General features: G+C 46.9%; 1 protein-coding gene across 1 annotated transcript in view; it reads left to right on the top strand.

The window, feature by feature from the left end:
* Positions 1-23,883, top strand: part of DBF4 (DBF4-CDC7 kinase regulatory subunit) — a 260,182-nt gene that overhangs the window by 223,851 nt on the left and 12,448 nt on the right. The window contains exon 12 of the mRNA XM_078663591.1: positions 11,994-12,112. Coding sequence (XP_078519717.1) covers positions 11,994-12,112 — 119 coding nt within the window. The remainder of the gene's footprint in view (positions 1-11,993; positions 12,113-23,883) is intronic.

Below are 23,883 nucleotides of genomic sequence, written 5' to 3'. Positions count from 1 at the left end.
AAGAATGTGCCGGACACTGGTGATAATGAGTTCCCCAGCTTCAAGATGGCTACTCTGAAAATAGGGATGTTTGTCATCAAACATATAATGTGTTAATAATCGCACACTGATTCCTATTTTTTTTTTTGTATTGAAAAATCCATGAAGACACATAACAAAACACATATGATACAACAAAAGGAGGTACACAGAAAAAATAAGAATTGTGGCAGACTATTTTGCTATACAATATTTGACCATATAACCCGTGAAATCATAACCTTGTAAAAAGAAGAGCGAAAAAGAACAAAAAAAACAGAGAGAGAGCTTTTTGCCAATACATATAGGGAACTAACAGCTACTATAACAAAGGAACTATTCAGGCCGAACAGAAAAAATAGACTAGCGGAATTTATGCATCCATGTAGGCCAGGACTGGTCCCCAGATCTCACGTCCTAATTTAATTTTCCGTCTGCCTTTCAAAGCATACAAACTGTACTCAATATTAAATATTGACAGGAATCTGGCTCTCCAGAGTTCAAAAGAAGGAGCATCCTTTTGCAACCACATTGAGGCGATACAAAGTCTGGCCACAGCTGTAGCTAAGAAAATCCAGTATCGAGATTTACCGGTTGGTTGATCGGTTGTTGTTGATCCTCACCCGCCACCCCCAGCAATACCTGAGCAGCAGATAGTTGTACAGGTCTACCAACAATCTCGGCTAGAAACCTTTCTATATGTCCAAACAGAGTACTTAAGTGCCCACACATATAGAAAACATGTACCACATCAGCGTCATCACTCCCACAGCGAAAACACTTACCCTCGTTAGGTCCCACCCATTTAGATATTTTAGCTGGAGTATAATATAGATCGAAAGATGTTTTATAATGCTGGGCAGCAAGATTTGCTGGTGAAAGCGACGTTCCCTTGAACTGAACTTGAAGTAAAATGACATTAACAATCCATACCTGAATTGAAAAAATGTATACAAATCCACAAACTAATAAGAAAAAAGGATCACAATTTATTATGTATACATACAATAAAATTCAATGGGTACTAGACAAAACAATTTTAGGAACAAAATAAAAACATTTCATAACAAATCGTAACATTCAATTATGACCCGCATAATTGGTACACAAAGACAGAAACAGTAAGACATAAAAATTGTATTATACTGATCGTATATTCAGACTCCTGATTTCTAACATCGATGTTATGTACTCTAATAATCAATATATCAACAACGATGACAGAGTCTTGAATTATACAGGACAAGAAAGCGTCGACGCGTTTCGGTGGATTTCCAAGATTCTGGCCACCTTTATCAAGACTTTGCACAATGTCTGTCGTGACCAGGGGCTCGTTAAAATTTCCCTAGAATAGATATACAATACATTAGAGAGAGTCTCTAGATCTTACACATACCACATTTGTAAATAACCATTTGTATTTAATTAAAAAAATCCTATATGTGACCTTTCTTACATAAAGATTAAAAAACACAAACATAACACATTCCTCAGATATCTTTAAATAAAAACCTTTTATAATTATGATTCAGGGAGAAACCCCATAGGGACCCAATTAGCATATATATATATATATATATATATATATATATATATATATATATATCAACACGTTGCTTTGCCCATTTCAGAAGAGCCACTCGCAGGTAGGAAATATAAGCGTTTATTGGAACAAGCTGCAGGGCACCGCCGGGGAAAGTTCACCAAATGTCAAACTGCCTGACGCGTTTCATGCGTAGCCGCATTTCCTCAGAGGCATTGTAATTCACTTGTGCAATGTTCGTCATTGTTAAATACTGCCACCTCGTGCCTGAAGGGGCGTAGGCTCCCCCAAGCATTATGGTCTTTGTAGTTACTAAATAATTCTCAGGTGAGTTCTTTGCAGAAGTGAAATTTGATAAAATAAAATAACACCACAGTGGGCTGGGAAGACTCTTCGAGACAGCGTCCTGCACCATACAACTTATCCACGCCACCAACCTGCCCCTTGTTGTGCTGCTGAATACATTCGCTGCACAGGTCCATAGGATCATGGCTGGGCTCTTCTCCGACCGGAGCAGGCCGGTTAACATCAACACGTTGCTTTGCCCATTTCAGAAGAGCCACTCGCAGGTAGGAAATATAAGCGTTTATTGGAACAAGCTGCAGGGCACCGCCGGGGAAAGTTCACCAAATGTCAAACTGCCTGACGCGTTTCATGCGTAGCCGCATTTCCTCAGAGGCATTGTAATTCACTTGTGCAATGTTCGTCATTGTTAAATACTGCCACCTTGTGCCTGAAGGGGCGTAGGCTCGCCCCAAGCATTATGGTCTTTGTAGTTACTAAATAATTCTCAGGTGAGTTCTTTGCAGAAGTGAAATTTGATAAAATAAAATAACACCACAGTGGGCTGGGAAGACTCTTCGAGACAGCGTCCTGCACCATACGACTTATCCACGCCACCAACCTGCCCCTTGTTGTGCTGCTGAATACATTCGCTGCACGGGTCCATAGGATCATGGCTGGGCTCTTCTCCGACCGGAGCAGGCCGGTTAACATCAACACGTTGCTTTGCCCATTTCAGAAGAGCCACTCGCAGGTAGGAAATATAAGCGTTTATTGGAACAAGCTGCAGGGCACCGCCGGGGAAAGTTCACCAAATGTCAAACTGCCTGACGCGTTTCATGCGTAGCCGCATTTCCTCAGAGGCATTGTAATTCACTTGTGCAATGTTCGTCATTGTTAGATACTGCCACCTCGTGCCTGAAGGGGCGTAGGCTCGCCCCAAGCATTATGGTCTTTGTAGTTACTAAATAATTCTCAGGTGAGTTCTTTGCAGAAGTGAAATTTGATAAAATAAAATAACACCACAGTGGGCTGGGAAGACTCTTCGAGACAGCGTCCTGCACCATACGACTTATCCACGCCACCAACCTGCCCCTTGTTGTGCTGCTGAATACATTCGCTGCACGGGTCCATAGGATCATGGCTGGGCTCTTCTCCGACCGGAGCAGGCCGGTTAACATCAACACGTTGCTTTGCCCATTTCAGAAGAGCCACTCGCAGGTAGGAAATATAAGCGTTTATTGGAACAAGCTGCAGGGCACCGCCGGGGAAAGTTCACCAAATGTCAAACTGCCTGACGCGTTTCATGCGTAGCCGCATTTCCTCAGAGGCATTGTAATTCACTTGTGCAATGTTCGTCATTGTTAAATACTGCCACCTCGTGCCTGAAGGGGCGTAGGCTCGCCCCAAGCATTATGGTCTTTGTAGTTACTAAATAATTCTCAGGTGAGTTCTTTGCAGAAGAACAGCATTCAATTAGAGCCTACTAGTCATGACTAGACTAGTCATGTTAACACTAATTACAGGAATACCTGCTAAATTATTTAAACCAAGCCTCTATGGATGAGGGAGAAATGTTCATGGACATACTGTTTAAATTCAATCGTCTAATGCTGAGGGAATATATCTTACCCTTGTGTGAACAGTTATGGGAATTGAATGAGCTCCCAAATGCGTCCCTCTATCTGCGGGTATACAGCGCAATGCACGGAATCAGGGTATCTGACCTGAGATGGAGGATATAAGGGGATAACAGAAGATGATATGTAGCCTGTATCGCTATCCAACTATATCTGTTATTATGCAAAATCATAAATGAGTACCTTAATATGGTCGAAGATGTTGCATCTAGTTTGTTGATTTAAAATAGCATCACCATACACGGACCGATTTAAAACGTCTTGTCTTATTTACAATAAGCCGGGAAATAACCTGTAAATAGATATATAATGAAGGAAATCAGTCTAAAACTATTTCTGTGACCGTGCACCTACACCGTATATCTATCATGACACTATTCAAAAAGAAACAGACATACCTGTATCGACGGCTGTGGGAAGGTGACTTTGCTGTCAAGTCGAGCCGTGAGTTAAGCTCCTATTTCGACAGTAAGGGGCGCAGCCTTAATACTTCTCAGTCATTCGTTGCAGAGATCGACCGCTATGAAGATAAAAGCGGTATATAGTGTAAAACAAAACTACTCTCATAGTCCATGCGCACTCGCTCTAATCTAACGTTAAAATAATTTGCGCTCTCCTAATTTCGGCTTACCTTTTTAATTGGATCTCAGAGCCCAGCTTCTAAGTTTTCCGTGGCGTGTACCGATGGTGCATCTAACACGCCCGGTTTAAATATACATTTCCATGATTCGGTTTGGTCGAGTATTGAACCTATCCGAGCTGGTTTTACCAAGGCTGATTCTTAACATACAAAGAATCATCAATCTCTCCTCTAATTGGTCCACTGACTAGCAGGGAAATGTTTCACTAGCTTACTAGGCAGTGTTCCGCCTCTCGTCCGCAATAAAGCGCTCCTCTGTAGCCACGTCGGAACGGTGTCAAACTTGGCGGTGCAGCGCAACTCGCCAAACCATAAACCCATTTTAAAGGGTAATGGTGAAAGTATATGAAAGGGTACAACATACGACTGACTAGTCAATGTTTCCACATAACAGAGTTACATTAATTCTAAGAAAAATAATAAATCTGGAAGCGATAGTCGTTCTAGATTGAAAATCACGCACTTGATAGTATTTTAGGAGAAACGGCAATTTCCCCATATGACTTTCACACGGCCTACAATACAAAAACTCTCAATTAGTATTAATACCTTTCTAAAACTGTGAAGGAGAAAGGTCTCTTATCTGTAGACATCTAAAAAATATAGGCCCTATGTTTGAAGAGAGGGGATAATGCTGGGGTAACCAGAACTCAACGAAATGGATCCACAATAGGTAGTCACAACTGGGGGGAGAGATTGTTTTATATGGAAGCACCCTGTTTCACTGGGAGAGAAATGCTGTTGTAAGTTGGTTTGTTATAGGGGAACTCCCTAGATACGGCACGCACTAAATACACTTGGCCCAATCTTCTCTGGTATTCAAACCTTTAAGGATGGTATTTAGATGGCAAAAATGCCATTGTTCTCGTGTTTTCCTCATTTTATCAATATCTCCTCCTCGCCTAGTGGTTCTAATTTTTTCCAAAATGAACCATCTCAAATCTTCATAAGAGTGGTTCAATTCTCTAAAGTGATCAGTCAATGGCGCATTGCACTTATTTGTGCGAATTGTCGATTTGTGTTCTAAAACATGCGTACGTAATTCTCTGCTTGTCTCTCCTACATAACCTAAGTTGCAGGGGCATACAAGCAGGTAGACTACATTCTGGCTGCGACAGTTGTTGAATGTATTTGGGGTTCACTTTTTACCATTGTATTCAAAACTGTTGTTGACAATACAGTGGGGGCAAATAGAACAATTCCCGCACTTGTAGTTGCCTGATGCCATTGTTCCTGTCAGTGTGAGCTGTGTTTCTTTCTGGGGTTTGTACGTATGAACAAGACAATTCCTCAGTGTTTTGTTTCTCCGGAAGGAAAAGAGGGGTTTACTAAGCTTGTTTTCTGAATTGAAATTTAAAATAAGCCAATTCCTGTTGACTGTGTTTTTAATCTGGTTACTTACATGTGAATATTGGGTCACAAAAGTTATTCTATCCATGCTAGTATTGGGTCGGCTTTTATTTTGATCTAACAGGCCGTCTCTATTGTAGAAACGTGCACGTTTAAAAGAATTTTTAATCGGTTTATTAGGGTAACCCCTTTCTTTTAACTTCCTCTTGGTGGCTTCAGAATGTTTATAAAAATCCTCTAAATTGGAACAGTTTCTTCTCAGTCTGAGAAACTCTCCGAAGGGTACATTGTCCTTTTGTGCCTTCGGGTGATTGCTAGAGTAATGTAGTAATGAATTTTTATCTGTTGGCTTAGTGAAAAGCTCAACTTTAAGACTCCCATTTTCCTCCTTGATGATGATATCCAAGAATTCCACCCTTGAATTACTATGGTGTCCGGTGAACCTTAAATTCGGATCACCTAGGTTGAGCCACTCTAGGAAGCTGACTAACTCTTCACTGGCACCGCTCCAGATAAAGATGATGTCATCAATGTAGCGGTGCCAGCAAGAGATTTTCTCGAAGAACGGGGCAGCCTCGTTGAATGTGTGTCTGGTCTCGAAGTCACCCACATATAAGCAGGGCAGGCTGGGGGCACATGTGGCCCTCATACTGGTCCCCTTAATCTGGAGGTAAAGTTCATCTTTCAAGAGTAAAAAAATTCTCTTTAGAATCAGATACATGCATGACATGATGAAATTGTTATCACCTCCTCTCAAATCCTCTGTTTCTAAGATCGAAGCAATGACCTCAATGGTGTCATTTTGAGGAATATTCGTGTAGAGGGCCTCAATATCTAGGGTGACCAAGAATTGGGTCACCCTATTGAACCCTCTACCTTCGAATACAGATATTGCATGTGAGGTGTCTTTGAGGTAAGACCTTTGTCTTTTCACAATCGTCTGCAGAAAAAAATCCACATAACGACTGAGTGGTTCCAATATAGAACCAATCCCACTAATGATAGGTCTCATTGGTGGATCAGCCAGGTTTTTATGGATTTTGGGAAGTCCATAAATGGCGGGGGTCACTGGGTGTTTTGCTGACAGTCTCCCCGCTAATTCAATTGAAGTTTCTAGCCGAGTGCCAGAGCACCCCAGTCTAATATCCCATTTATGAATTTGGGCCTCTAGATCATTCTCACAAGTGTCTAGCAAGAGGGTATACAGTGTACCAATCCATGCGCTTCTCCTTACTGCCTCAACAAGGGGATTAGTTTGTATTTCGCATCGTGTTTTGGGCAAGTAGTTACGAATTTGTAGGTAGGAAATCACACCGGGGCAGGTGAAATTGCTCCCTTAACATATCAAAAGACATTAATCCCTCACCGAGAAATAAATCACCAACACAGGAAGCCCCTTTATCGCGCCAATTATCCACCAACCGGTCCCAAAATATCGATGGCAGAAGCGTGGTTGCAGTTAGGGGAGTATAACAAGATACCCTTTCCATCTTATACTTCTTTCTAACCGCTAGCCAGACCTTATAAGCAGCATTAAGAACTTTAAATCTCGTTCGCTTATAGTAGCTCCTATCAAGACTGAGAAAAAGTCGATTTTTTTTTGCATCGCTACCAAACAGCATTTGATAAATAGAGGGGGATTCAGCCACACAAGTCGGTTCTGCCCCAGTTAATAATATATTCATATGCTGCAACATACAAGCATAATAGTACAACGTAAAATCTGGGACAGCCCACCCCCCTTGCAGCCGTGTCAGGATCATATATCGCATGGCTCTTTGTGCTTTACCTTGAGCCCATAGGAACGTGGCACATAGAGATTGTAATAGAGCGAGATTGGCGCGGAGAATATCCAAGGGCACAGCCCCAAAGAAATATAGTATTTTTGGCAGAATTAGCATTTTCAGAATATTACATCTACCGACCATAGACGGGTGTAAACATTCACAACGATCCAATTGCTTACGTGCTGCCCCCAACAATCTTCCCCAGTTGACCTCGACCAATGCACTTAAACATACCCGAATCGCAATTCCAAGATAAGCCACCTAATTCCAGACCCATTGTTCATCAAATGGCGCTATAATAGCACAGAGTATTTGTGTCTTAGATGTGTTTAGTCTATACCCTGACACAGCCCCGTATTGTGCGGCAAGTAATATCCCACACTGATTCCAGTGTTGGGTTTAATAATGCCTGCACCCAGAGAGCGCCTTAGATGTGCCACCTTAAAACCTACAAGCTTCTGGTGTGTTGGCTAACTGCTTTCTGCTAGCCTGCCACCCAAACAGATTTCTGACCTCCCCGGGTTAGGGCCTATGTTCTCAGGAGGTCAGAAACCAAGCCTGCACGAGAAAAGGTGTTTACACCCCCTCCCTCAGGATGACCTACTGATTAGCACTCCTAGGCTGGCGAGCTTCAAAGAAGCGCCCACCTTTGAAATACGAATCTGGCTCCCCTCACAGGAGAAGAGGCTGACCCCCCTTTGACAACTGGGCAGGCGGGAAATTAGCTAGTTAGATACGCTAGTACCGTCCCTAATATGGCCATCTTTGTGTTGCTACACTTAGGAACTCTGGAACAGGGTTATGCCCACAGGAAGTGATCATATCGGGGGCTTAGTGACCCCAGGAGTCAGTAGCCCATTGGCTATCACCCTACACTCCCCTAATGCTCCTAAATTCAGTATTTAGGGGAGCCCCTGGTACCAGAATAGCAGATCCTGCTGACCTGAAAGAACACTGACGTGAAGAGAATTAAAGCAAGAACAGAAACCCAGCAACTGACCTAGCACCAGCCCTGCCGGCCTGCCTGCTGACTTTGATAATTACACCAATAGACGACTTGTTATGCAGCTGCTGAATCCCCAAGTCCCGGGAGACCTGCCAGCACTTCACCCTGGAACCAAGACCTCCCAAGAAGTAGCAGACCTGCTTCCCTACATCCTGCAGGCATCAAAAGACTCCTGCAGGAATTTTCTGACCACAGAAATACAACACCTAAAGACACCACTGCACCCGTCACTCCAAACCTGAGTTGCAGTGGGCGAACTGTGTCATCGTACAAAACTACACGCCACTTTACTCCACTCTATGCAACTACATTCTATGATACTTTTTTCTGCAATACTCCATTCTATGCCACTCCAGTCTACACCACTCCACCATCCATTATACGCCACTTTACTCCTCTCAACTTTTCTGCACTCTGCGCTACTCCACTCTAACCCGGCACCACACTTTTAAACTCTGACACTCTATGCCACCTTTATCTACAGTACTCTAAAATACTCTACGACACTCCTCCACAACACTATTTGTCATTCAACTCGACTCCACTGTACACCATTCCAGTCTACCCGACTTCACGCCCCTCCACAACACCATACTCCACTCTACAACACAATATTCCACTCTATGGCACTCTACCCCACTGTTCTCCACTATTTGATAATCTGAAACTACTCCATTCCATGCTACTCTATCCCACTCTGACACTCTACTCCGACACTCCACTCCACTCCAATCCCTTCTACGACACGTCTCATCTCTCCGCTTTGCTCCACTCTGTGCCTCTCCACGCTCTCTACACTACGTCACGATAAGCCACTTTACTCCATGCCACTCACCACACTCTACACAACTCCATTCTACAACATTCCACTCTACTCCGCTCGACACTACTCTACTCTTTTCCACTCTGATACTGCTCCACGCCATCTTACTTCACTGTGCTCCACTCTACTCAGGTGCATGCTACTTGACGACACTCTGACACCTCATGCTACTTCACTCTACAACACTCCTCTCTACTCTATTCCATTGTAGGACACTGTACTCCACCTTACTCCACTCTACGTTCATGGAAGTGCGAGCCCGATCTATAGATGTGCCCGGACAGGACCAGAAGCTTGTTTGCCTACCTCGTTGCTCTTTTGAATGGTTTGTGTAGATGGGCCTATCGCTTTAATGAATAGTGTCCCACGGGCCTTCACAAATAGCGTTACAGATGTATATAACACCAGGGATATTAGCATAGAGCTTTTCATTCCCTGGTTAGTTAATCAAGAGTCTCCTTTTTGGTGTGATTGTGGAACACGGTTACTGTCACCAGTTAAGTTTCGCTTGATGTCACCTGCCAACAAACTTTGCTGCTTCCACTGGTACGATTCCTCAGAATGACTTTTTGATGTATGACGGTATGCTCCGTAGTCTGTTGAAAACTCCGGCCCCTACATTCTTTTTTGCCTGTTAAGGAAGTATATTTGTATGAATGCTTAAAAGACCAAAACAATTGGATCGAATAATGTTTTGATAAAGTCCTATCCATAAAAACTGATTTCGAGTGTACTATTGTGATAATGTTGTTTTTCTGGTAGATTAATCACAGCTGTATTTATTTGAGTAATTCTAGGCCTTTAAAGTGTGCAAAGCTAGACTTAAGTCAGAATGCTGAAATAATGAGTACAGTTACGTAGCTCACTTAACGATTTACTGCATATGCTATCACTGAATAGGTTTTAGCTAATTGTTACTCATTGCATCGACCTCCGTACAGTTAATAGCTTATTTTAATATTTGAATGTATGATTTTACGTTTACATTCAGATCTCTACACTGGATAGATTGTTTCACTGAAGGGTCTTAGCGAAAAGGGAAGAATGTTATCCAGTGAGCAGCGTTGCAACAAAAAAAACTACGCTACACAATCTTCAAATCACATTGCATATAAGTGTAGGGCACTTCTAGATGGATACGTTGCTGATGGATGATCTTGTTGCAAACTGGCAACTGTCAAGGAATGATTCTTCGTTTGATCCCAATTAGCTGATAGCATTGCTAAGGGTATGCCCAGACGTGGGTCCCTTGCTCACTTTGCCACTGGATTCAATTTAACTGGCTGATGACGGGTGACACATTGAAACCGGTCCCAGGATGCTTCTTTCCAGACCATGGAAGACCTGGGCTGGCAATTTGGGCTGGATTGTTCCCATGGGGAGCAGGGTCATGACTGATTTGCATATGACTGGGTCCAAATGGGGATGAGCAAAATAACAATGGATTAAACCCAGATCTGTGACGGGGGGTAAATAGTTTAACACTCCATCCATCATTTTATTTTATGTTGCTATTAAAAATATGCATGGGTGTAATAACGTAGAACATTTGTATAGCGCAAAGTGGGTCTTGATACTTGCACAAATATAAGTACAATATATCCTATATAATGTATATTGAGTAGTCATTCTATAATCTTTGCCTATGTTTACCACCAAATGCAACATATTTTGTAACCTATTCGATGAGCCCTTACTGTTCTTCAAATACATTTTTTCACTTTTTTTTAAAACCTCACCTTTCAAAGAGACTGATAAATTTGCATGATTTAAATTTCTTTATTTTTTTTCTTAATTGGCATGTGAAGTGATATAGAATGAGTGTTTCCCATTGTATACTGGCAGAACTGTGTGACATCCACTTAACTCCTTTGACTTCTTACTTCTTTCCACCTGGACACAGCTCTGGCAAAAACACTACTATTTGTCCTTTGTATGTAGTTACTTCACAGAGTCTAAACAACTCTCTCCTTTTATGTATATATGACAAGACCAGTTTTAAAAACTCTTCTCGAAGATATTTTGTGGACAATACCAATACAGGTCAGGTGTTTGAGTACAAGTGGACTTCTTGACAGTCTTATTTGCTTGCATCTAATTTGATTACCACCTTCTTGTCTTTGTCCCTCTGCTGGAGCTGTTTCTTTACCACTTTTTTCACTGTATGGCTTGTATCCCTCCACAGCTTAAATTGTAGGAACTACTTTTTTCTCTTTTTTTCAGCACTTCTAGGAGTGCATGTGTTTTCTTTCTCTTTCCCTCTTGTGCGGCTTCCCCCGTGAATCCCTGCCCCACTTTTTCCATGTTCCTCCTACCATACTCCCACAAGCTCATCAGTTACTTCTTTTTGTTAAATCTTATGTTTTTTCCAGTCTCCCCCCAGCTCCATTATTGCTCAACTGTCCTCCACTCCAATATTAACTTTTCCTTGTTCTTTCAGTTCTCCCCGCCCCTTACTGTAGCATTCTCTTTAAAAATGTATTTATTTGTTTTATTAACTGCTCCAAGATTGTCCTTGTCCATCATGAACTAATAGCAAAAAGTCTTGTTCTTGCTGATCCTATTCCACTTTGGGAAGTAAGCATTTTCTTTCCCATCATTTTGCAGATGTGGGGCAGCATTGGCAAAAAAACATTGGTAAAGCCAAACGGGTATAGTAACACCATTGAAATGCGAGTCCTATTGGCTTTGCTATTGGTTGTTAAACATTACTTGGTACCTAGTCTCTACAAAAAGCTCCTGGAAATTTAGTCTCATATATTGGGTCATAAAAAACTAGAAGAAACTGTAAACACTAGTGATTATTCGCCAGTCGAGTCATCAGCAGTTAGTAACTTCATCTGTAAGTAGAGTACAGCATTGTGTGTTAAATCAGAAATAATACTGTGCCTATTTTTATTTCAGCATGTTGAAAGTGAAGAGCACAGGACATTTGCTGAGAGTGACCAATATCAAGTTGTAGATGATGTGATATTCAAGTTTCCTTATGACTTTGTGGAATGCAGAAATGACAAAATCAAAAGGTATTTGATCTTTCCAGTAAAGGCTAACGTAGGCAACTTTTAATTGCAAAATGTGGTACTTTTTATTATATTTAATATGAACAGATATATGGCTTGCATTATTTTGGGGTAATGAAGACTTTTGTATTAGCTATGTAAACGGTTTGTGTTGATATTTTTTCAGTAGCAAGCATTAATTTGAGATTGAGGTTGGAGGATGAATATCCAGGGCAGAAATCTTAGACTTTTATCCCTAAACTTATTTTTGCAAAAACCTTGATCCTGTATGTTAGACCTGTCAGCCCTATGGTGGTCTTTCCCTATTTTTTCGCCTTTGCCTAATTTTTTCCCACCTTCTTTTTGATGGCCTTAAGTCTCCGGGCACCTTCCCATTGCTAAACAATGCTAAGGTGCAGGTGCTCTCCCCTACCAATATGGCTGCCACACGCCTCTGCTACTGCGGAGTGGACTTGATAGTAGCACCCTAGTTGCCAGGAGCTGGCTGGAACCCTTAAACAATGTTGCCATACCATCCTGCCTTCCCTTCCCTGCCCATAGCTAGAGTGAGGAAGCTCCTGGAACTTTCCGGAATAGTGGAGTGGTCACCAACTGCCACCTCAGAGAGTGGTCACCTGACCTGGGACTATAAAAGCAAAAGGAGGGAAACTTTCCAGTCAGTTGGGGCATCACTGACCTGGGGGACCCTACGCAGGAGACTTAGGCGGTAGGGCCTAGTCAGAAACCTATACCTCTGGGGGTGACAGGGTTTAGGCGCTGCCCACCAAGCTGTGTGAGGAACACTGAACTAGCCCACTGATCTGGCCCGGCGGGAGGGGAACCCAGGGACCACCTACAGTGACCTGCTGCGGAAACCTGTTAGCAGCCTTCAACTCAACCCCCCTCTTCAAGCAACCAAGAATCTGCTTCCATAAAAAGGGCGCCAGAACCACTAAGCGCCAAGAAGAAACCTAACTGACCAGGACTACTGGGGATCAACCAGGTACTGGGCTGTGCCATCTGTGCCCCCTCTGTGTGCACCTGTGACCCCTGCTCTGTCCTGCGTACCCAGCGCTCCCCTACTCTGCCCCCTTGAGAAGCGCTGAGGTCCTGGAAGCTATTGTGCCTTGAAGCGCTGTACCTGAGAAGCGCTATCACTCAGACTGCCTGTCCTGCTAGAACTGCCCCCACAGCGCGTGTCACCCAAGCGCTGGCCCCCCAGGAGAAGCGCTGTCGTCTCCAAGTGCGTCCTGCCTTTCATCGAGCCGATTTGCCCCCAGGAGAAGCGCTGCAAAGCCTTGCTAGCTGTGTGCTTTGAAGCGCTGAGGAGAAGCGCTGGTGGCACCACTCACCGCCGCGGCCCTTGCCGCCCCCGCCAGAGCCTCAGGCGCCGTTCGCGGCCTCTGCCGGCCCAGAAGCGCCGACCTAATCACCCCCTCGGTGCCCCCGGGGGCCAGGAGCGGGCCGCCGTAAATCTTAGTCAGGCCGCGATCTGAGGAGATGGCAGCGCTAGGCCCTGAAGCCTGCCTCCACCATCACGTGACGGTGGCGTCGTCCTGGATCCCGCCCCCCGTCAAACGCCGCACAGCCATTGGTCCTGGCTGGCGCACCCCCATTATCTGCGCCCCTATTGGCCGTGAGAGCCAGGTCCTTCCTTGTCAGCCTTCCCATTGGTCCCCCACACCGCTGACATCACGACAGGCCCGGGAACCAGCAGCTTCACCATCGGAGGGCTCCGGAAGAGCCTGAGAGCCCCTCCGAGCTGTTACCCCCTTCGGGGCCGTCCCTACCATCAGCGTGGGGCACTTGCCGCCCTGCTGTGCCTGCCGCCGGCTCCCCTCACCCCGAGGCATGCTGACATCGCCGCAAGGGGCCGAGGAGGCCTGAAGAGACCAGGTGACCCCCGGGGAGGAGGGCGGAAGGCTACAGGAGACCCCGAGTTCGCCCCTCCCCTGGGGAATACTGTTGTTGGGCCCCGTTGGCCCTGTGAAATCCTTCCCAAGTACTGGAACTGGGCCGGAGCCCCAAGAGACACCTTTGGGGCCTAAGTTGGTCCAAGTTATCCCCTGGTTGGGGAAAGTAGTTGGTTATAGGCGACTGTTAGACCCTACGACCAGGAGTGTGGTGATTGCCTTACATAGTGTTACTCCTGAATAAGGAAATGTATATACCTGCCGTAAGAGGAGGTTCACGGTGATTCAAAGATGTTGCCTAGTTTTTAATGGAAATGTCTATTCTGGCCTGATGTAATGTTCATACTGCTTATTTATTGAGAAGCTGATTGCGACCTCATGCACCAGATCTGCCCCTGCTAAATGCAATATTGATGGAGGTTTCCACTAGTGAATGTCTTGCAGGGGGTGATACGATATAATTTTGACAAAGAAGGTATTACCGTGTATTTTCTTACAGGTGCTGACTAGGAGCAAGGCTGATGCCAGGCCTACAGTTATTTACTATTTATTATTTATTTATTTATCTATTTATGGCTGAGAAATGAAAAGTATACTCTTTTAAGGAAATGTGAATTGAGTTAATGCTACCTGGATTACATGATCGCCCCGAATGGTCTATCAGCTGTGACCTTAATCCAGATAAAAGTACATTGTTTTAATCAATCTCACTGATGTGATCTCAGTCATTGTGTGTGTTACCTGTCTGTGGATGTGTGTGCTGTGTGGTCACTTTACACCTAAGCTTCGGGCGCCTACTTGCTCGGGCCAAGCTACCCCCCAGGGAACTGGTGACCCCAGTTCCTACACTGTATTTTCTGGAACTCTGATGTAAGCCTCTTATTTTCTTTCCTCTTATAAAATAAATACTTTTGAAGATATTGTAGGGGTTGATGCCCCTTTTATTTACCCAACTTAGCCCTTTTTCTTTCATCTCTTCCAAAACTCAAACCTAAACCTCTCAGTAACCTTACCTAATTCCTGTCCCCAAGACTTATGCCTTACGTAAATTCTTTACCTCTCTTTCACTCGGACGTCCTTAACAGTTGCCCTCGCCCTGAGTCAAACCTTTGCACTAACCATAGCCCACCCCCAAACCTTATCCTAACCATAAAATTAATCCGAATGGTTCTCAATTAACTGTACCCGCCTTTTAGATGCTTATTTTACTTCAGTGTTCTAGCTATCTTTTTTTGCTTTTTGCTCTAAGATAAGAATGTGCATCGGCCCCTTAGGATTTACGTTACAAAAAACAGGCTTCAATTGGTATGGCTCTTGTGTCTGTTTTCTTTACACTGTTACTATAAATTGCTTCTTTCCATATTCCTTGTTTTCCTGCTATATGTGCCTTATGGTTCTTTATTTACTAAATAACGGTTTTCGAAAATGGTTTTTCTTGGTTTTTTATTTTTTTAATATTATTCCCTTTTGTAAAATGTTGAGCTTGTGACAGGAGAATTCCTAATTTTTGGCAATAAGCTAAATAATCCCATGCGTTAGGCTTGATGTTTTGCTTAGCTGCCTTTCAGCTGAAGCAGTGCGGCAGGCAAGATTCAAGTTGGACACTTCATTATAGCGTAAGGCTAGATATTTTTAGAAAAAAGTAAAGGTTGTTAGTCAACTTCTTCCCCAGCTTTGCCTCTTCCATTAATTCACACATTCCCCGCTTCCGGACTTGGAGTATTTTTATACATAAGCAGTATATAGTATCTAAATGCTTTTAAAAAAACCTGTTGTTTTTAGTAGTACATTCACCTCATTATAAACTGACCAAACTTAAGATACTGAAATGAATGTGTTGCGCTCTTAAGGACCCAATTCTGAAGGATGATTCTAACCGTGGATTCCTCACCTTGTGAATATTTCCCAGGCATTAGAACATATTCAGACACTTTGAAATCAGTACTCTTGCGCATTGGTAGGTCGCGCTGTGTATCTCAACCTATGTGTGTTGAAAACAGTTACTACTTTTCTGCGCTTCTAGACAGCGATCTTATCCTTGGTCTTCTGGCTGAGCCTTTTCACCAAATTATGCAGCATGCAAGAGAAAATGTAATCTGTCAAAACAACATGGTTTTAACAACATGTAGGGACTGTGCAAACAGTTATCTGTGATGATGGTAGACCTAAAAGTCTTAGAACGGTCTTTCACTCTCCCCTACCCTCCCTACCCCCAACGTTTTGCCTTACTCTACTTTTCTGATCTCATTTTTGGACTCTCTGCACGTCACCACTGCTAACCAGTGCTAAAGTACTTATGCGCTCTCCCCTAAACATGCTAATATTGGTTTATCCCCAAATAGCATATTTATGGTTTAAATCTTTTTATTAGTTCCATTAGTTTCAACAAGCAGAAAAAGGAAACATAGGCACTCTGCTCCGTCAACAATGTATATAAGCCAAACAGGGCGCGATGACATGTATTACAAGAGGCAATTATCAAGCAGCGGGCCTTCAAACAAGAGACGGGAAAAATCGCCCTAAGTAAGAAAAAAAAGGAACCCCTCCCTCCCCTAACCACCCACCCCCCCTCGTCCACTATAACTGAAAAGGCGGGGGAATACTCGGGAACTAGAGTGCTACTCTCAACGGTTTGCTTGGCATAGCTCCTGGGTACAGCGTCCTGAATTGGCGTGTCCGGGAGACGGAGGAGACATAAATACCTAGGGCATGTCAACTCCCGGAATTTTATCGTGAGCAGTGTGAGGAAAGGACGCCAAAGCTCCGGAAATTCGGACCCTCTGCCCGCCACTGCCAGTGTAAGCTTTTCCATGCTTAGCACCTGCCATAGTCTGTGGAGCCATCCAGTAAGTGTCGGGGGTTGAGCAGAACACCAGTGGGCCAGGATGTTCTGGGTCGCTGCTCCCAGAGCAATAGCGATCATGCGGCCTCTACGGGATTTAAGGGGGTATGTCAATGGATTGGGGAGGCCTAATAAGACATATGATGGAAAATGTGTGATCTGCTTATCGAGTTGTGCATCCACCTCATCTAGGACTTGAGTCCAATAGGTTTGTATGAACTGACAGCTCCAGAGAATGTGTTCTAGCTTGCCCACCTCCCCGCACCCCCTCCTACAACGGTCGCTTCTACTTTTGTCAAATTGGTGAATGCGGTCGGGGTGTAGTACCAATATGTGGCGACTTTAGTGAGCATCTCCGTAAGAACCACATGGAACGCTGAATGCCTAGCCCTATAATAAACTCCCTCCCATTCTTTGCGGCTCAAGGTTCTTCCCAGATCCCGTTCCCATCTGGTGCGGCCTGCATTGTATGTGTGCGTGGTGGTGTTCAGCAGCATCTTGTAAATATCGGAAATAAGTTTCTTGTCTGAGGAGCGTGTTATTAACCACTTCTCATATGCTGTCAACAGACGCTTACCGTTTGGCCGGACTGTGGGCTGCATCGCCCAATGTCTAACCTGCAGATAAGCCAAACGCTCCTGCTTTGGGAGACCATAGTGTTCCCTAAACCTGGGAAAGGGAATGATGCCCTCCAGATCAAAAAGATGACCCAGCAATCTACAAGGGGAGGAGCGCCACGTGTTAACGGCAGAGGCCTCCATGCCGGGCTGGAATTCAGGGTTATCAAATAGCGGGGTAAGGGGGGATGGAAAGGTGTTGAGTTGTTTGGAGACATTCGTGCGGTCCCAGGAGTCCAGGATAGTGCTTGTGAGGTAAGAAGCGTATAAGTTCGGGGGTCTGTGTTGTCGATTTAAAAAGGGCACCCCTTGGAGAGGTCGACCTGCCACCGCTTGATCCTGAAACAGCCAATGTTTGGAGGATTCAAAGCGCTACCACTCCACTAGGTACCTAAGTTGAGACGCATGGAAATAAAGTTGAATGTCAAAGATTCCTACCCCTCCCCTCTCTGGCGGCATGACCGCCACTTGGTGGCGGAAGCGCGGTTTATGGCCGTGCCATATAAAGCGCGATAGGTCTGCCTGCGTCTTCTGGATCCAACCCTGTGGGGGCCGGATAGGGAGAGTCTGAAAGAGGTACAGAATTTGGGGGAGGATAGTCATCTTTACAGCTGCGATCCTACCCAGCCAGGAAAAGGTGCAGCGCTGCCAGCTATTGAGGGCCGTACGGATACGGGTGTGTAAGTTAGAGTAATTAATGTCAGTCGTGACGGGGATAGTGGGGCCTAATTGAATCCCTAGATACGGGACCGATGTCGAAGCCCATACTACTTGGTGTTCCTCCTGCAAATGGGTGAGAGTAGTTGGCGACCGGGATATGCCCAGAGCTATGGATTTATCCATGTTTATCTTGAACCCCGACCCCAGAGCAAAGCTGTGTAGTTCAACAGAGAGGGCACGCATAGCCACCGTCGGGTTGGAAAGGGAGAGGAGTATGTCATCAGCATATAGGCTAATAGTATGGGTATCACCCCCGAACTTCATACCCATGACAAGGGGATGTTTCCGGATTCTGAGTGCTAGAGGCTCCGTATATAGTGCAAAGAGGAGGGGTGACAGTGGACACCCCTGCCTCGTGCCCAGTCCCCTGGAAAACCAAGAGGAGGTATGACCATTCACGCGAACCATTGCCCATGGGGAACGGTAGCAGTTCAAGATCCTAGTCCGGAGTTTCTCTCCAAAGCCAGCCGCCAACAAGACCATTTCCAGATAAGGCCAATGCACCCCATCAAAGTCCTTTTCGGCATCGATGGCCAGAAGCATGCACTCCCTCTGTGTGCGGGATGCCTTCTCAATCCGGTGGAAGATGCGTTTGGTGTTATCGCTGGTCTGTCTTTGCGGGATAAAACCTGCTTGGTCAGGGTCGACCAGCTGGGTCATGTACTGAGCAAGGCGGGACGCTATAATACTTGTGTATATTTTAAGGTCTGTATTTAAGAGGGAGATGGGCCGATATGCCCCACAGGTCGTTACGTCCTTCCCCGGTTTAGGGATGACCACTATGGCCGCCTCCAACATATCCCTAGGAATGGCTCCCTCGCGGTCAAATGTGTTGTACAGAGCCGCCAGGATCGACGCAAATTGAGTACAAAAGGTCTTATAAAAGTCAGCCGAATAACCGTCTGGTCCCTGTGATTTACCTAATTTAAGCCTGGATATCGCGGAGATAACCTTCTCCTTCTGTAGTAGGGGATCTCTGTGTATAGTCATAATCTAGTGAATAGTCCCGCCCATGTGCGTGGACCCCGGAGCAATCAAAAATAATCTCTTACAGTGTAGAAAAATGCAGAACTGCACAGACACTTAAGAGAGAATTTAAAGACAGATAATGCAGCCTAAAAAGGCTACACTGTCCAGTACTTCAACTAGAAATTCCACCACAAAAATCCACAAAACAGCAAAGCCTGTACAGATTTCCCTTGCTTCAACAGCAAAATCCCTCAGGAATGATAGAGAGAAGAACCTGGACAGACAAGCCCCATAGGCTGCCATTATGTGGCTCAGAACAGGATACTGTGCCTTTAGGAGAACTTTCCAGAACTTCACAGTATCCCAGAATGCCCTGCAGGTCCCAGTTACTTTCAGTTCTTTTTTCCGGCTCCTGCAAGCAGGACCCTGGAGCATTGAGCTCACCCTTTTCAAAGGTTTATTGGTGTTTTTTCACTTTAAATTCGATTTGAGTGCTTCCTAAGTACTTTTGTGCTGTTCTTCTTGGTTTTTGCTCTCTTTTGATGTCAATTATGCCTGCATTATTTGACAAATGCCCGGAGTGCTCCAGGAAGAAGGCAAAATCAGACCCCCATGAGGTGTGTATCCTCTGTCTTCCCTCTTCCCACATCCCAGAGGAGTGTGAGATTTGTCAAGGCTTCTCTGGCAGGACCCTGAAGGACAGAATGAAGATCAGGCTACAGGGCCTCGAGGAAAGAAGGCTGAAGGCTCAAGGTGGGTCTGGAGGGGCTTCATCTGCCCATGCTGAGGCCTCTGGGGGGCTCCCCAGGGGCAGGAAGTCCATCAAACGTCCCCATTCTCCGTCGGGGTCAGTGGCACTGACCACGACGTCGAGAGGGAGGTCCACGGCCGTCTCCCCGTCTCCCCAGGGCTCTGGGTCGAGGAAACGTCGAGGGAGTTGCACAGGCCGCCGTCGAACCCTTTGACGATTTCGTCGACGGGCCCGGCGTCGGCGCCCGCCCTTGAGGCGACATCGCCGTCAACGGAAAGGACGCTATCGTCGTCGAAGGGATCTTCGTCGTCGAGGCGAAAGAGATCGCCGTCGAGGCGGAAGAAGTCGCCGTCGAGGCGGAAGAGGTTGCCGTCGAGGCGGAAGAGGTCGCCGTCGAGGCGGACGAGGTCGCCGTCGAGGCGGACGAGGTCGCCGTCGAGGCGGACGAGGTCGCCGTCGAGGCGGACGAGGTCGCCGTCGAGGCGGACGAGGTCGCCGTCGAGGCGGTCGAGGTCGCCGTCGATATGGTCAGGTTCGACGTCGAGTCGTGGAAGACGGTCGACGCCGAAGGGGCGCTCGACGTCGAGGGACCTACGTTCGACGTCTGGTCACCGTTCTTCAACGTCGAGGGATCGTGATGTACGGCCTAGGACTGTGGGGGGCTCCCCTCAGTCCGGAAAGGATGGCGGGTCACCGGGATCGGTGTACTCGGCGGTGTATACTCCGAAGAAGACTGTTACACCTCCGCCGAGGGCTCCAACCCCTCCTCCGTTGCCTCATCTGCCTCCACTTCCAACGGGGCCGCGGCTTCCTGTGCCGGCCAAACCGCCACCGGTTCCGCCGAGGTCGGTCTCGTTGCCCAGGCTTCCGACTCCTCCCAAAAAGACTCCTATGTCTAAGGATCCACCCAAGCCCAAGACGTCCGCCCCGGGGAAACCGGCAGAACGTCCCAGACCTAGGAGATCAAGGTCGCGCTCCAGACGGAGAGACAGATCGAGGAGTAGGCACAGGTCCTCCACTAGATCTAGGCATCGCCATAGGAGGCATAGGTCCAGGTCCCGTACGGCATCCTCTAGGACTCGTTCCTATTCGCCTACTTTATCGGACTCCCCAGAGACTTGGGTGTCTCCGGTTGACGACATCGGCACGTTCCAGGAGGTTCTCCTGAGGGGGGCGGCAAAGTTGGGTATCACGGTGACGGCTCCCACACCTACGACGTCCGTGATATTCGAGACTCTTCACAAGAGGCACCTGTCTCGCCCTCTGCTGCCCTTGGTACCAGGACTGGTCGAGCCTGCGGAGGTGCTGTTCCTTACGCCGGCTGTGGTGAAGGCTGCTCCCTCCAGACTTCTGAAAAAGTACAGAGCACCTGACTCGGACCCGGCCTTCTTAAGAATGGACCCAGTGCCCGATTCTGTGATAGTGACGGCGGCCAGAAAGTTGCATTCTACCTCCCCGTCCTCCACCGTGCCACCCGATAAAGAGAGCCGCTGGATTGATTCGGCTGGAAGGAAGGCCTGTGGGACCTCTTCCACTACTATGAAGGCCTCCAGCGAGTCCGCTTTGCTGGGGCGGTACGGCCGGGCACTGTGGGACTCCCTGGAACAGTTTGCGGAACTTCTACCACGCGACAGGAGGGAGGACTTCCAAGAAATTGTCAAGGAAGGGATGCTGGTTTCCAACCCGGCCATCAGCGCCGCTGCGGATATCGCACTGTTGGCCGCACATGGCTACTGTCACGGGGTCAACCAGCGCCGCCATGCTTGGCTTAGGCTGACGTCACTCAAGCCTGAGGCGCAACAGCGGGTGGCCAAGCTGCCGTTTTCCGGTGAAACATTATTCGGGAAACATGCCGGCGATGAAATGGCCCGCATGAATGCCGAGGCTGAAACCCTGACGGCTGTGGGTCTGGAGAAGCCCAAAGACAAAAGGCCCTACCGAAAGTTCCAACGGCGGTTCGGTTCGCAGGGAAAAGGACGAGGACAGTCTTCGGGACAACAGCAGCAGCAACAACAGCAGCAGTTCCGTAGACCCTTCCAAAAACGTCAGAGGGGTAGAGGTGGGCAACAATCCTCTACTGTTAACAAGGGCCCGGCCGGGTCTCGACCCTGAGCGGTTACTTCCCCTTCATCCGTTACCCGCTCCGGTGGGGGGAAGCGTTCAATTTTTTCTGGCAGAGTGGAGAAAAATTACTCCGGACACGTGGGTGCTGAATATTGTTTGCAATGGATACAGTCTTCGGTTCATCAGCCCTCCTCCATCGATTCCTCCGGTCAGTTCGCAGTATCAGCTGCGCGAGCTCCAGGCGGAGGCCGATATCCTGTTAAGGAAAAGGGCGATAGAAGATGTACCTCTGTCTCAAAGAGGAAGAGGTCTGTACTCCCGGTTTATTCTGGTCCGCAAGAAGGACAAGAACGAGTTCAGGCCCATTCTGGACTTGCGACAGGCAAACAAGTGGATTCGCAGAGAAAAGTTTCGCATGCTGTCATTGCATCAGATTTATCCTCAGTTGCAGCAGGGGGACTGGCTTTGTGCCATAGACCTACAGGATGCATACTTTCATGTGCCCATTGCACACAAGCACAGGAAGTTCCTGCGATTTCAAGTCGGCACCAATCACTATCAGTACACGGTACTTCCGTTCGGGCTGAAGTCTGCGCCCAGGACGTTCTCGAAGTGCATGGCAGTGGTAGCGGCTCACCTAAGGAAGAACAAGGTGTTTGTCTACCCGTACCTGGACGATTGGTTGATCAAGGCCTCCTCCTTCTCGGAAGCTCAAGCGCACTTCCAGAAGACGTGCGTTCTATTGAACAAGCTGGGGTTGCACATCAACATGTCCAAGTCTGTCCCGACTCCGGTCCAGTGCATTCAGTACTTGGGAGCCTCCATCAATACGCTGTCGGCAAGCGTGTCTCCTTCAGAGGAGCGACGATTATCACTCCTTCGGAAGGCTCAGGCTCTCATGTCCACTCCATCTACGACAGTGAGGACGGTGTCTTCTCTACTGGGATCGATGGCCTCTTGTATCTTCCTGACGCCACATGCGCGGCTACACATGAGACCGCTGCAGGAGTGCTTAGAGGATCAGTGGGACCAAAGGAGAGGATCTTGGGACGACAACATACGACTGTCTCTACATGCTCTTCAGTCTCTGAAGTGGTGGTGTTCAGCGGAGAATCTCCTCAGAGGGGTTCCCTTCCACAAGGACATTCCCACACAGACTATCGTGACGGATGCTTCTCTCCAGGGATGGGGAGCGCACTCCGGAGACCTACAGATTCAAGGGACGTGGTCCCCGACGGAGTCCACGTACCACATCAATTTCCTGGAACTCAGAGCTGTTCACTTGGCACTGAAGGCTTTTCGCCCGTCCTTCCAGACCAACTCTCTGCTTGTACAGACGGACAATACGACCACGATGTATTACCTCAACAAGCAAGGGGGTTCGAGATCCCGCACTCTGTCGCAGGAGGCGCAGGCGCTCTGGCATTGGCTTCTGGCCCGAGGACTGACGATCACGGCCACCCATCTGCCAGGTGTGCAGAATGTTCAGGCAGACGAACTGAGCAGACTGATTCAGGAAAACCACGAATGGGTCATGAACGACGAAGTACTAGGAGAAGTCTTCGCAAGGTGGGGAACTCCAGACATAGATCTGTTCGCCACCGCCGAAAACAGCAAATGCCGAGACTTCGCCTCTAGGTACTACCAGCCAGGGACGCTGGGGAACGCGTTATGGATCAACTGGTCGAACAGCTTTCTGTACGCTTTTCCACCCATTCCCCTGATCCCGGCGGTTCTCATCAAGTTGTCCCAATCCAGGGCGAAGATGATACTGATTGCCCCGGAATGGCCCAGACAGTGGTGGTTCACGGACCTGCTTCACCGGTCTCTCCTTCCTCACATGAAGCTGCCGTGCAAGCCGGACCTTCTCACGAAGTTCGGGGGGCGAATGGTGCACCCCAACCTCTCGTCTTTGAGTT

Source organism: Lissotriton helveticus, chromosome 10, assembly GCF_964261635.1.
Source record: "Lissotriton helveticus chromosome 10, aLisHel1.1, whole genome shotgun sequence".
Lineage (NCBI taxonomy): Eukaryota > Metazoa > Chordata > Amphibia > Caudata > Salamandridae > Lissotriton > Lissotriton helveticus.
The sequence above is the reverse complement of the archived record's forward strand: the minus strand, read 5'-3'. Positions and strand labels throughout refer to the sequence as shown.